The sequence below is a fragment of the Urocitellus parryii genome, chromosome 2 (assembly GCF_045843805.1).
Source record: "Urocitellus parryii isolate mUroPar1 chromosome 2, mUroPar1.hap1, whole genome shotgun sequence".
In the NCBI taxonomy this organism is placed as follows: Eukaryota; Metazoa; Chordata; class Mammalia; order Rodentia; family Sciuridae; genus Urocitellus; species Urocitellus parryii.
In genome coordinates this window covers 162,427,181-162,440,775 of record NC_135532.1, presented here as the reverse complement: position 1 = coordinate 162,440,775, position 13,595 = coordinate 162,427,181, and the positions used below count along the sequence as shown (strand labels likewise).

At 34.1% G+C, this 13,595-nt stretch overlaps 1 protein-coding gene across 1 annotated transcript in view; it reads left to right on the top strand.

Moving 5' to 3' along the window:
• The window catches only part of Ccdc191 (coiled-coil domain containing 191), a 71,016-nt gene that overhangs the window by 39,688 nt on the left and 17,733 nt on the right, over positions 1 to 13,595 (top strand). Inside the window, exons 10-13 of the mRNA XM_026395607.2 lie at positions 3,535 to 3,992; positions 4,791 to 4,879; positions 7,212 to 7,294; positions 9,237 to 9,338. Coding sequence (XP_026251392.2) covers positions 3,535 to 3,992; positions 4,791 to 4,879; positions 7,212 to 7,294; positions 9,237 to 9,338 — 732 coding nt within the window. The remainder of the gene's footprint in view (positions 1 to 3,534; positions 3,993 to 4,790; positions 4,880 to 7,211; positions 7,295 to 9,236; positions 9,339 to 13,595) is intronic.

The following is a 13,595-nucleotide window of genomic DNA, read 5'->3' as shown; positions in this document are numbered from 1 at the left end:
GTCTTTCTATAAACACATAACAACTTTAGAGTAGTTGAAAGTTGGTAAGTACATATTATAGAGAGGGAATTTATAACAACTAAGTGAAAGACTGCTTTAGGAAGAAACAGATCAAGCACTATTTACAGCTCCTCTCTTCCTCTTATTTTCTTCTTTGATCTTCATATATTTCCTTTCTAAATGAACTTGTGACTTACAAGAGGAATTTAAATATTTTTATTTTTCTAATTATTATAATAGTACATATAATAAAGTATATATGTGCCAATTATAGTAATTTGGTAGAAGAAAATCACAGAGAAAAAAAGAAAGTAATTTATAATTCCATCATTTGGAGGTAACTAATAACATGGAAGTAGACTTTCTACTCAAGCATATGCAAATTGTCTTCGATAATATTTTATTTAGCTTTTAAATTTCCTTCTGTCAGGTCATTGAGGAAATCTCTGCCATAATTCAGGAAAAGGAACTTATGGTCTTTTCTTTTATTTACAAATGTAATTATTTTTCTAAAAAATTATTTTTGCATTTTAAAAATATAACACGAGAATTTCTTATGCTATTACATTAGCAACAAACAGTTCTAACTGAAAATATACTTCAAAATGAGTCCTACAAATCAGAACTTCTGGATGTGGGACACCTGTGGTTTTTTTAAAGTTCTACAGGTAAATTTGATATGTACCACTGGATAAGGACTATTATTCCATGCCATTGTTTTGTGATAACTAATGACATTCTGTAATAGACCATAAGCTAATATCTGTTTAACTCATCTGTTGCTGGAATTTAAGTTGTTTCCTGTTTGCTACTATTTTAAATTGTGCTTCAGTGAACATCCTAGTAGCTAAATCTTTGCATATACCCATGATGCTTTATTTAGTATAAATAATTAAATTTAGAGTGCATGTTCTCTTTTCATCTGATTATTGTTTCATCATTTGCATTTCTTTGATGTCTAGTGAGGTTAAAACATCTTTATATTGGATATATAGATATATATGAATATAGAAAGATATAGATATAAAGTAACTTGTCTATTTTTCTATTTGAGTACATTTTTTTAGTTATAGAAGCTCTTTATATTTTTAAGACTATGGATACTTTTTAATTACATAGGTTGCAAACATTTTTTCCATTTGTCTTCTGGTTTAGTTATGGTGTTTGGTACAGTGTCCAGTTGTTAATTTTTTATAAAGTCATTTATGTCATTTTTTTCTTTCCTCATTTCTCTGGTTTAGAGAGCTCTTTGGAGAAGGTCCTCTACCTGGTCACCTCCTCCCTCCTCATAATGCTGTTAAGTACTTAACTCACAGACACGTGAAATTAAATTGGGCACTGAGGTCCCCAGCCTTATTTTGACCCTGATTACTGCTAGCAAAGTAGGCTGCTTTTAATTTAAGCTTAGTTAGTCTCTCAGTGAAGGGGATCCTGAGGATACTTATTGGGACTTATGTAACATTTTGGTCCCTTCCCCTAGTCAATTTATCTACCTTTATGTCAATTAGATAACACTATCTCCATTGAGATCCAAGAGAGACTTGTACTTAAAAGTAGATGTATGGAACCTTTTTCCTTACAAAGTTCCACTGCCCTTATCTTTAATTGAAAAAAAAAAAAAAAGTCAGCAGAATTCTTTTTTTAACCTGTAGATAGACACTAGATCTTTATTTATTTTTTTTAATGTGGTGCTGAGAATCAAACCCAGGACCTCACACATACTAGTCAAGCAAGCACCCTACCACTGAGCCACAACCCCAGGCCCAGAAAATATTTTTTACCTGTACAGAACACAAAGCACACACATTAGCAATAGAAAAAAAAATGAAAATGGCTGAGCATACTGAAAAATGCTTCCAAACCTCTAAAATCAAGAATAAGATTTTATCAAGAAGGGATGACATTATAAAAATAGAACAAATGAAAATTGAAGGCTGTAATAGATTCTGCCGGTTACAAAATTAAGTCTTTTCCAGAGTTTAGAGTAAAACAAACAAATGAAAACATAAACTCTGTAGTTAGATGTTCATTAATTATACAGACAAGGTATTCATATACCAAGAACACACATCTTCCACCTAAAAATCTTTCAAAACTATTAGTACAATGTGTACCATTAAGCTTTTCTTCCATTCACTCATTTTTAACCTAAAAAGTTACCATGATCTAAAAGAAATCTTGTTGCTCTACTCAAGGCTTTTAGTCTTGCTGGGTTAATAACATGTCATTACCACAAAGTTTAAAAGAGCTTAAAACATATACCCTGCTTGATGCTATATTACATAAGCACGTATTCTCATGAGTAAATGTCCACCGACATTTCTGAAACAAAAGGTTATTTTTAAAAGTCTTTTAACATGTCAGAGTTTCCATATATTAAAATTTTCACTTGAATTAAGCCTATGGAACACTTTTCCATCATCATGAAAAATAGTTTTGAGTACCTGAGATGGCACCCTGTTAGACTTAAAAGCTTCTGATATTAGATAGTTCATAGTATTTTTCTCTTTATGCCACCGAAGATGGCATAATCAATAGCAGATCAGACCATAGATCATGGACTCAAATCATTCAAAAGAGACATTTTAACTTGACATTATTTTGGCCTGGGTAAGTTTTGCTGATTATAAATGTTTGTTTTCTTCCCTTCTGTATAGAACTTGTAATTGCATGTGATAGCTCAGTCTATTAAATGAAATTTACATGGGCTGAGGATGTGGCTCAAGTGGTAGCATGCCTGCCTGGCATGCGTGAGGCACTGGGTTCCTTCCTCAACACCACATTAAAAAAAAAAAAAAAAGAAAGAAAGAAAGAAAGATATTGTGTCCACCTAAAACTAAAAAATATAAATATTTTAAAAAATGAAATTTACATGATAAAGCTTTGAAACCGATTAAGTCATATGCTAATACAAAGTAGTTAAGTAATATTACTCTTATGCTATACAGATATTTGCCTGGTAATCCTGGGCTTCCAAATAATTCTCACAAATAGCTGGAGACTAGGCTTTCAGCTAGGCCTGATGCTGCAGCAAATAAATATATTGCACTGAGGCAAAGGATTAATTTACCAGTGGCAAGAGAGGCATCAAAAGAATAGAACTAGTATTAATTTATATTCTTTAGTTTTTAAACATTCTTAAGAATGAATATATCTACAAAATTTTCAAATTTCTGCAAAATTTAAAGTCAATTCTTACATAAAATTCCCATATTTATCTGAAGTAATTGCCTAATTTACAAGTGAATTAACCAAATTAATTAATAAGAGAACATTTTTTTCCTGTTGCCAGAGTCTTGGCCCCTTGTAGTGGTTCTTACAGCTATAGCCACTTCTCCACCCACTCTTCATGGTGAGCAACTTTGCACATTCTAACAGGCTCACAGAGCCAAGGCTGGTGGCCTTTGAGATAACCAGACCAAGAGCATAGGGCAGTTCTGCCTGGGGTGTGAGACCATTGTGCCTTAAACAAAACAGTGCTGATGGACAGAGTTCTTTAAATAGTTGAGCTCTAACATGTTCTTTCTCTCTTAGGTGACTGCTGTGCCGTCTTTATCAGAAAACTCATCCTTAGAGAGCAATGGCTGTATGCTCATTCCTCCCCCAGGAAAGACAACAATGAGTAACTTGCAGTGTCCCCTTCAGAATGTCTCTCAGAACATACCCGACAGTAAGCCCCAGACCTTGGATGCTGAGCTCTCTGAACAGCCAGGCAGTGAGGACAAGCTCAGAACCACCAGCTACAAAGCAGAACCAGCTTGTGTAAGGCATTTCTGCAACCGCCATATCTTCCAGCAACAGCTGATTGAGAAGCAAAAGAAGAAACTTCAGGAACAGCAGAAAACCATTCTCGATTTGAAGGAAAAACAGCGCCTGGCAGAGGCTCAGTGGGCAGCTAAGCATGCTGCTGTAGTCACAGATGCACAGAATCGCCTCCTGTTAAAATCCCAAGGGGCAGAGGAACCAAAAGGAACCTGCCAGATGCTTCTGAAGTATGTCTGTTGTATCAAACACTCTTCACTTTGAGATAGAGATGTTCCTAAACTGTTTTGCACTTTTTCTAAACTCCCCGATCTTTTCTTTCATTGTGCACTCTCAAAGCAAAGAATCTTCACATGTTGTGACTCATACATGATAGTTATAAACAGATATTTCAGGCAAGTGGTTGCCTATAAGGTTCCAATTTTACAGTTAGCATTTGGGTCATGGCTGCCTTTGTCTGAGGAGCTCTCCAACTATCCAATGAAAGAGAAAAATGCTTAACTTTCTCTAACTAGATTTCTAAGTTTCTGATTATATTTAAGGCTAAAAAGCCAGCTTGAGCAACATTAGGTACACATGGCGCATCCCCTGGGCTCGCTAATTACTTAGATTAAATTTTTAGTTGCTTAGGATAAAACTAAATATCTTCAAGTCTGGAGTAAGAGTCCAAATTTCTCAAAGTCTTCTAAGATATTTTCACATGTGCTTGAGACTCACTACATGCAATAAATGGTAAGAAGAGATGAAACCCTTGACTTGAAGCACTAGAATGGGTGTCAGAATGCCTGACTCTCATTGTAGGTTCAGGTTAGCCATGCAGTCTTTCTGTACCTTAATACACCAGTGTGTAGGCTGGGTATAATAATAACACAGTTATCTCAGAGAGGAAGGATTAATTAAAATTTGTAAAATGCTTTGAACTCCTCAGGTAAAAATGTATTAAAGGAAGCTGAATGTTGGTCTGAAATCTTTCTCCATTGTTTTTTCTTTCTTTTTTTTCCTTCCAATTCATCTGTTATTTTCCCTAGGACTGAAGGCAGAAGTGACTCCCAAAATTCTCTTTCTGGACCCAAAAGGAATCCAAAGCAGCTGAAGGCACCCCATCCCATACTGAAAGGCAAGTTGTTCATCTTCTCTCCTAGTGTATAATATGCCTGGGTCTGAAGTATGGCAGCTCAGGTTTTGAAATTTGGCAGAACTTGGTCAGAATCTAAGATGGGTAGACAGGAGAGGAATGGAATGTATCAGGGAGCTTCACTACTTTTTTCCTGCCTGTTTTGGAATCCTTTTTGGCTTTCCTGGCTCACACACACACACAATGTTGAAAGGTATGTGATTGTTCTGTAATTTCAGATCCAGGCTGTGATAAAAGAATGGGAAAATTACACAAATGAGAAAACTCTGAGTAACTACTAAGACTAATTATTTGTAAAGATCATCTGTCACTGTAATTCATGAATGCTAAAATTCTGGTCAGTTTATAGCAATCCAAGTCATTATGTCATTTTGTGATGAGGATAGTAATGTTTTAGTAATGAAAGCTATAAACCAGATATTTTCATTTGATAATATTTTTTAAGCACATAGAAACTCTTATTTAAAAACTACATAGGACAGTAAGAACAGGAGCATTTCTCAGAATCCACCTAGTAAATTTGCTAATTGCTTTTATTATATTCTTAGTCACACACTGTATATGTTTATACAATGAGTATGTTATATGTTGTCACATCTTGTACGGATGACAATTATATTGTGACTTTTGACTTTTTACCTCTGGCAAACTTGCTACCCTAACAAGAAGGGGTGACATCTGAAATACTGTTCTCAATTCCTATTAATTGGAAATAGGCAGTCTTTGCATCAACTATCTGCCAGGGCAACAGTTAATGCTATCTTTGCCCACCACTAAGCCTGATCAGAAATGCCAGTTCAGTGCAATAAGTTTTTTAAAATTATTATTTGATCAAGGCGTTAGCTATTTTAGAATCCTAGTCTACTTTTCAAGCAGACTTTAATGACTCCATCTAGAAAAGATGAGGAAAGGGCATATTACCAGAAACTCTACTTCTCAGAGCTCTCTCACTTTAATCCTTTAGTCTATTTCTGTCTTCTTAAGGACAATCTCACTCCTGCTATCTGTGGCATCACCACTATTCTTTTGTAGCAAAACAGACACTTAATATCTGTAAGAAATAGCTTGGTGAGTTTTTGTTTATTAATTCTTAAAACTTGGTCTTAAATCTTCTCTGTAACATGGCCCAAAGCAACTCGGAGATGGTTTAGGTGAGCAGAACTTGATACTTCCTCCTACCCACACCCCTCCTTTCTATGAAAGCCCTGCATGATTACAGAGTCATATTATCAGACCATCTTGCACATTTGTTTCTTTTGGATCGATACTTAATAGACTGTCAAGAACAGGAGTCTGACACTCAAATTTGTTTGGATGCCAGTTCTCCAAATGCTTGGTACAGTTCCATTTCCTGCCCATCTGGATATCCAGGTCTTAAGACTAGACTTAAAATGTATTCATCATGGCCCCAAACTTTACAATTTGTTTGTTGTTCCTGCATATACAGATGTATATACAGTGACTTAAGAAAAATTAGCAGGTTCACTTAAAATGGGATTTATGGAATGCTTCTATTCTCAAAGTATTTGTTAGATGTAGTTGTATTTTTCTTTGTTTATCAAGTTATAGCTAAATTAAAATTCTGGCTTCTGCATTTCATATACTAAATGTCTATCAATCAGGCACATTATCTTATTTAAACCAGTGAAGAGTTGTTATTGTTATTATTATTGTTATTTTCCAGTATTGGGAATTGAACTCAGGAAATTGTGCATGCTAGGCAAGCACTTTACCACTGAGTTATATCCCCAGTCCTAAACCAGTAAAGAGTTTCTCTTTTTTGTTTTGTTTTATTTTGGTTTTTTGTTTTGTATTTGTTTTTTGTGTTGTTGTTGTTATTGTTTTTGTTTTGATTTTGGTACTAGGGATTGAACCCAGGGGCACTTAACCACTGAGTACATCCCTAGCCCTTTTTTTACATTTTATTGTGAGACAGGACCTCACCAAGTTGCTTAGGGCCTTTGTAAGTTTCTGAGACTGGTCTCAGATTTGTGATCCTCCTGTCTCCACCTTTGGAGTCACTGGGATTACAAGTATGCCCTGCTATGCTTGGCTCACAAAGAGTTATTCAAATAAAAATGTGAATAAAAACATAATTACCTACAAATAGGTCATCATTGCTGAGGATTAGATTGTAGGCCTTTAACTTATACAGCATGTATAAGTCCTTATATCTAATTTTTCTCTGAGAATGTGAACATTTAATTTACAAGAAAAATCTTAAAATTAACCTTAAATATTACATTTAAATGGAGGTATTTCTTTTTCAGTGTTTCTCATATTTTTATATTGGAATTCTGTTACTATTTTTTAGCCATGGAAGAAAGAGCAATTCAACGAGCTGAACGTAGGCAGATCTTGGCAGAGAGGAAGAAAAAACTAGAAGAAGAGAAATTGGTAATAAATACAGAATGCAAACTGAGGCAAGAAAAAGGATTTGTCTAGATGTTTCTTAAATAATGAAACCTTGCTTGTTCAAGCCTGAAACAGTAAAGTTAGACCAACTTTGGAAATGGCTTATGTTCTACTCCCTGAGTTCTGTAACCATTTTAAGAAAATGAAGGAGAAAAACATCAACATCATTAGCCTAGCAGGAAGGAAACTATATAAAGTTATTGAGAGCTAGCAATTTGGAAGATTCACACATAACCAATATTATTAGAGTGTTTTAGATAGATGTCCAACTTTATGAATTTGCAAAGGAGAATAGTTTTTATCTTCCGAAAATTTGACCTAGACTGTCAGAAGTAAATTTTGTACCTATTAGGAATACATTAACTGTTCTGATAGTTTTTGTAGGAGAGTGTATTGGGGAAACGAAAGGAAAAAAATCTTTCCCCCACACTGGACTTAGTATTTCACAGGTGAAGTTAAGAAAAAATTTTCATTTTATGATTAAAAATTAATGGTCTTATTCATGCTCAGACTCATCTTCCCAAGTTGAAAAGAATCCTTTTGGAGAAACTTTTTAAGTTATACAACGGATCACATGTTGTTTGGGTTTTCTACTTTTATCACAAAGTGCAGACTTATTCCAGAGATAAAGAAGGCATTTTTAAAAAACTTTTTTTCCATATTTTTATTGATACATTATACTTACATACAATGGTGGAATTTGTTGTTACATATTCATACATGCACACAATATAACAATATAATTTGGCCAGTATCATTCCCCATTTTTCTTTACTTATCTCCCTTTAATTTTCATGAGACATTTCACTCCTCTACCCATCACTTTCTTTTCCTTTTTCCTCTCTACATTCCACATATGAGAGAAAACATGCAACCCTTGACCTTCTGAGTTTGACTTTTTCATTTAACATAAAGTTCTCAAGGTGTTTTGGTCAGCTTTTTTATTGTTGTGACTAAAAGACCCAACCAGAACAACTATAAAGGAGGAAAGGTTTATTTAGGGGCTCATGGTTTCAGAGGTCTCAATCCACAGACATTAGGGCTCAAAGTAAGGCAGGACATCATGGCCAGAAGAGTGTGGCAGAGGGAAGCAGCTCACATGATCAGATAGCAGAGAGAGAGGTCTCCACTTGCCAGATATAAATATATATCCCAAAGCCATGCTCCCAATTCCCACCTCCTCCAGCCATATCCTACCACTTCTGTAACTACTCCGTTAATCCCTATAATGGGATTAATTCTCTGATTGGGTTAAGACTCTTTTACAACTCAATCATTTCTCCTGTGAACCTTCTTGCATTGTCTCACTTTGGGGGGATACTTCACATTGCCTGAGCTTTGGGGGACACCCATATCCAAACCATAACATAAGGTCCATCCATTTTCATGCAAATGATATAATTTTATTTTTATTTATGGTTGACTAAAACTCCATTGTGTATATATACCACATTTTCTTTATCTGTCAATAGATACCTAGGCTGCTTCTGTAGTGTGGCTATAAACATGAGTATGCATGTATCACTATAATGTGGTGACTTTACTTCTTTAGGATAAATACATAGGAGTAGTGTGGCGGGATCACATGGTGTTTCCATTCCTTTTCCTTTGAGGGACCTCCATAATATTTTCATAGTGGTTATACTAATTTACTTTCCCACCAACAGTGTAAAAGTGTTCCTTTTTCTCCATATCCTCTCTAGCATATATTATTGTTTGTATTCTTGATATCTGCCATTCTGATGAGAAATAAAATCTCAGGGTGGTCTTGATTTGCATTTCCCTAATTGCTAATGATGTTGAACATTTTTTTCATGTATTTATTGTGCAGCACTTTGGTGGATACTTGACTTACCCAACATGAAAAATCTTATTCCCATGCAGATTGAAGGTTCTGATTTTTCTGCATTCTAATCTCAATCAGGCCCAGTTAAAGGCCCAAGAGGAAGAACGTCAGAAGAGGGAGGCAGAAGAAAAGGAGGCTCAGTTTGAGAGAAAACGAGAAGAGAAAAGACTGAAGAAAATGGTCAGTAATGTCTTTGTTACGTTACCTATCTATTGAGGTCTATTGTGTGTGATCTGGTAGTCCTGTCCACTAGTATTCTTTTCTTACCCATACCCCTTTTTCTCCATCTTATTTAGTAGTGAAAACTACCATTGTTCAGGTTTTAGCTCAAGCATGACTTTTTCCAGATGAGCTTTTCTTGCTCCGGCTGCTCTTCTTCCACCCAATGTTAGGTTAGATACTTCTTTGTGAATTCTTCTGAAGTGTCCTTCAGAGCATTACTGATGCTAATAATTATATATCTGATTTGTGGCTTTTATTCATTTCTCTGTCCCCAGCTAAACTGTAATCTTCATAACGGTAAAGGGAGAAGCCTGGTGTTGTTCACTATTGTATTGGCTGACAGTGTACCTGAAATGTAGTAGGCACTCAGAAAATGCATGATGAATGAACAAATGAATGAATAATTGCACATTTGGAGCAAAATACACCAGAAAAAATAAGATATAGTTAAACAAGTTTCTTTATCAGTCAAATTCTCAAAGCCTTTTACAAGTTATCAGACATTTTGAATCTCAGAAGAGGGACACAGTATGCCAGGTAGTCACACGTATCTGACTACAGACTATTTTTTTATAAAGCACCCAGTAACACACCATGGATCAACTTGGGGTCATACCATTGTAAATGATTGAGATAATTTTCAAAATATAAAATACAAAAAAATTTCCCTCTCATATCTGTTCATTGTAACAAATTTGAGAAATACAAAGAAAATGGAAAAGCATCTCTGAGTTCAGCACTAAGAATTAACTACCTGTAATATCTTTTTTAAAAAATTATCTTTAGTTGTTAATGGACCTTTATTTATTTATTTATTTATATGTGATGATGAGAATCAAACCCAGTGCCTCAGATATGCTAGGCAAGCACTCTGCCACTGAACCACAACCACAGCCCTTTTAATGTCTTAATATTTTAATATGTCTACTTCTGTTCATATCCCCCCCATCCTCTCTTCCCTCCTCCCACTTTTTCTTTTGGCAATACTAAGGATTCACCCCAGAGGTGCTCTTCAACTAATCAAAGCCCCAGTTCTTTTCATTTTTTTGTTTTGAAACAGGGCCTTGCTAAGTTGCCCACATTGGCCTCAGGTTTGCAATTCTCCTGTCTCAGCCTCCACAGTAGCTGAGATTAAGATGTACACCACTAGACCTGACATATCTCTCTCCTAATAGATTGATCATTGTGTATTTGGAGGGGTATATAGTTTTTAAGCTGATTTTTTTTTTATTAAGGGTCTATTGTGAGTATGTTCACTTGTCATTCAGAATTCTGTGTGTGTATGTGTGTGTGTGTGTGTGTGTTCATTTAAAAAATAAACCTTATTTGGAATTATTTAGATTTACAGAAAAATTGCAAAGGTAGTACAGAAAGTTTCCATGTATTCTTCATTTCCTAATGTTGCTTTTCCTAATGTTATCATCTTATAGGTACATTTGTTAAAACCAAGAAATCAACATTAACACATTACTATTAGTTGCAGACATTATTTGAATTTCACTAGTCTTTCCATTAATGTTCAAGATCTAATTCAGGATACCATATTCCATGTAACTCTGATGTCTCCTTTTAATGTCCTCTGGTTTGTGACAGTTTCTCAGTCTTTCCTAATTTATCATGACCCTTTTGAAAATTTTGACAATTTTGAGGATTACTGGTCAGGTATTTTGTAGAATGTCTCTGTTTGTGTGTATCTAATGTTTTTCTTATAATTATCTTGCAGTAGTTAAGGTCTTTAATGCAAGAATGACACCAAGGTGAACTGTCCTCTTAATCACATCATAGCAGGAGTACATGATAACAAAATGACTCGTCTCTGGTGATGTTCATCTTTGACAAGCTAGTTTAGGTAGTGCTTGACAGGTTTCTCCCTGTAAAGTTATTATTTTTCCCTTTTTGTACTCTGTCCTTTGGAAATAATTATTAAGTATGGTGTACTCTCAGGGCAGGGAGGAAGGAAAATTAAGCTTCACGTGCTGAAGGGAGAAATATCTACCTACATTATTTGGAATTCGTCTTTGAAGAAGGCTTATTGTTGTTCCTCCATTTATTTGTTCAATCATTCAATTGTTTATTTAAATAAGTAGAATTCCTGTCTATTTATTTTGTACTTTGGGTGACAAAAATGCTGTTACTTATTTTGTTGATCAAATTGTTCTGGCTTTGGTTAGCATTGGAAGCTATTTTAGGTGGACTTTAGGTGGATATATATATATATATATATATATATATATATATATATATATATATATATATATATATCGAGAGAGAGAGAGAGAGAGAGAGAGAGAGAGAGACTAATTCATACAAGAAGGTTTATTCTATCCTTCCTTTCTTGCTTATTTGTAAGTGCCTTCTCTGAAACCTGGCTCCCACAACCTACCCCATTATTTACTTAGTTGTACATTTGCAATATAGGTATAAAGCAATTAGAACTGTTAGCTTATACCCCCCACAAGAAATTTGCCAACTACAATACAGTATTTATATATAGTTCCATTTATCTTTAGCTTCACATTTTTTGAATTAAAACTCAGTTTTCCAATGTCACCAAGGACCCTTGTGTTTCCCCCCTTTTTCTTGAGGGTGTGCTTTATAAATATCAAGGAATTTGAGCATTTTATCTAAGTTTTTGAATTTCTTGGAATAGAGCTTATAGTATTCTCTTATGACCCTTTTAATGTCTGTGAGCTTCTGCTACAGTAATTTGTATCTTTTCTCTTTTTGCCTTGGTTATCAATTTTATTTCTCCTCAAAGAAACACCTTGTGATTTCATTGATTTTTCTTTGGCCTTTTCCCATTTTCAGTTTCTCTAATTTCTGCTTAATTTTTGTCACTTCCCTCTTTCTGCTTGCTTAAGATTCTGTTTTCCCTGATTCCCTAAGGCAGAAGCTTAAATTATTCATTTCACACATTTGTCCTTTTATAACATATGCACTTAGTGCTATAAATTTCCCTTTCTCTTTACCTGGCATATCAAGTAATATTTTGATATTTTATCTCATTTAATTCAAAATACTTTTAACTATTCTTGAGACCTTCTCTTTGTCCTATGGGTTTTTAGAAGTATATATTTTTTTTAATTTCAAACATTGATAATTTCCCAGATAACTTTCTATTGATTTATAATTTAGTTTCATTATGGTACATGAATGTACATTGAATGAATTTTAAAGGTTTTGTTTTATGGCCCACAATATGATCATCTTGGTTAATATTCCATGTATACTTAAGAAGAATATGTAGTGTTCTATTGCGGTGTGCTTTATAAATATCAATTAAGTCACACTGCTTGTGTTGTTCAGATCATCTATATCTTTACTGATTTTTGTGCCTACTTGTTTTAACAGTTATTGAGACAGGAAAGTCTCTGGCTTAAAGTTGCATCTTTGTCTACTTCTCCTTTCATATCTGTTTTATGACACTTTTAAATTCTGTGAAGACCTTTTAATGTATGTTGAAAATCTGTTATTAGGTACATACATACATTTTGGAAAAAACTTGTATCTAAGTGTTATAAATTGAGCTTCTTTCAGACATTATGTACCTGTGTTGATTTAGTATCCATTATGATAATCTGTCCTTTAACAGACATTATTTTTATGCCATTAACATAAAGTGATATTGATATAATTTGGTGAAAATCTACGAACTTGCTCATTGTAAATTTCCTTCTTTCCATCTCCCACCTTCTCTGGTTTTATTTGAGCATCTCTATACTTCCATTTTACCTCCTCTATGGAGTTATTATTTACATTTCTTTTAAAAACATTTTTAGTGGTTGCCTAGTGTTTACAATATATTTGTAAATGATCCCTTTCTACCTTCAAACTTTACATGTAGTGAAAGATCCTTACATATGTATATTTCCATTTACTCCCTCATATTCCTTGTGCTATTCTTGTCATATGTCAAATTTTGCTTTTATTTATGCTATAAATACCCAATTCCTTGTTAAAGATATTGCTTTAAACAGTTGTCTTTTACCTTGCCTCCATTTCTTCCATTTCTGATGTTCTTTCTTTGTATAGATATAAATTATTTCACTTAATAATAATTAAAATATCATGTTAATATATAATATTCTTTCTGTGGGTAGAACTTTCTTTAATATGTCTTGTAGGATAGCTCTTCTGTCAGTTAAATAAAAACTGAGGGAATTTACATTGAAATAAATACTGAGAAAGTCTTATCTTTTTCCTTTACTTTTTTTT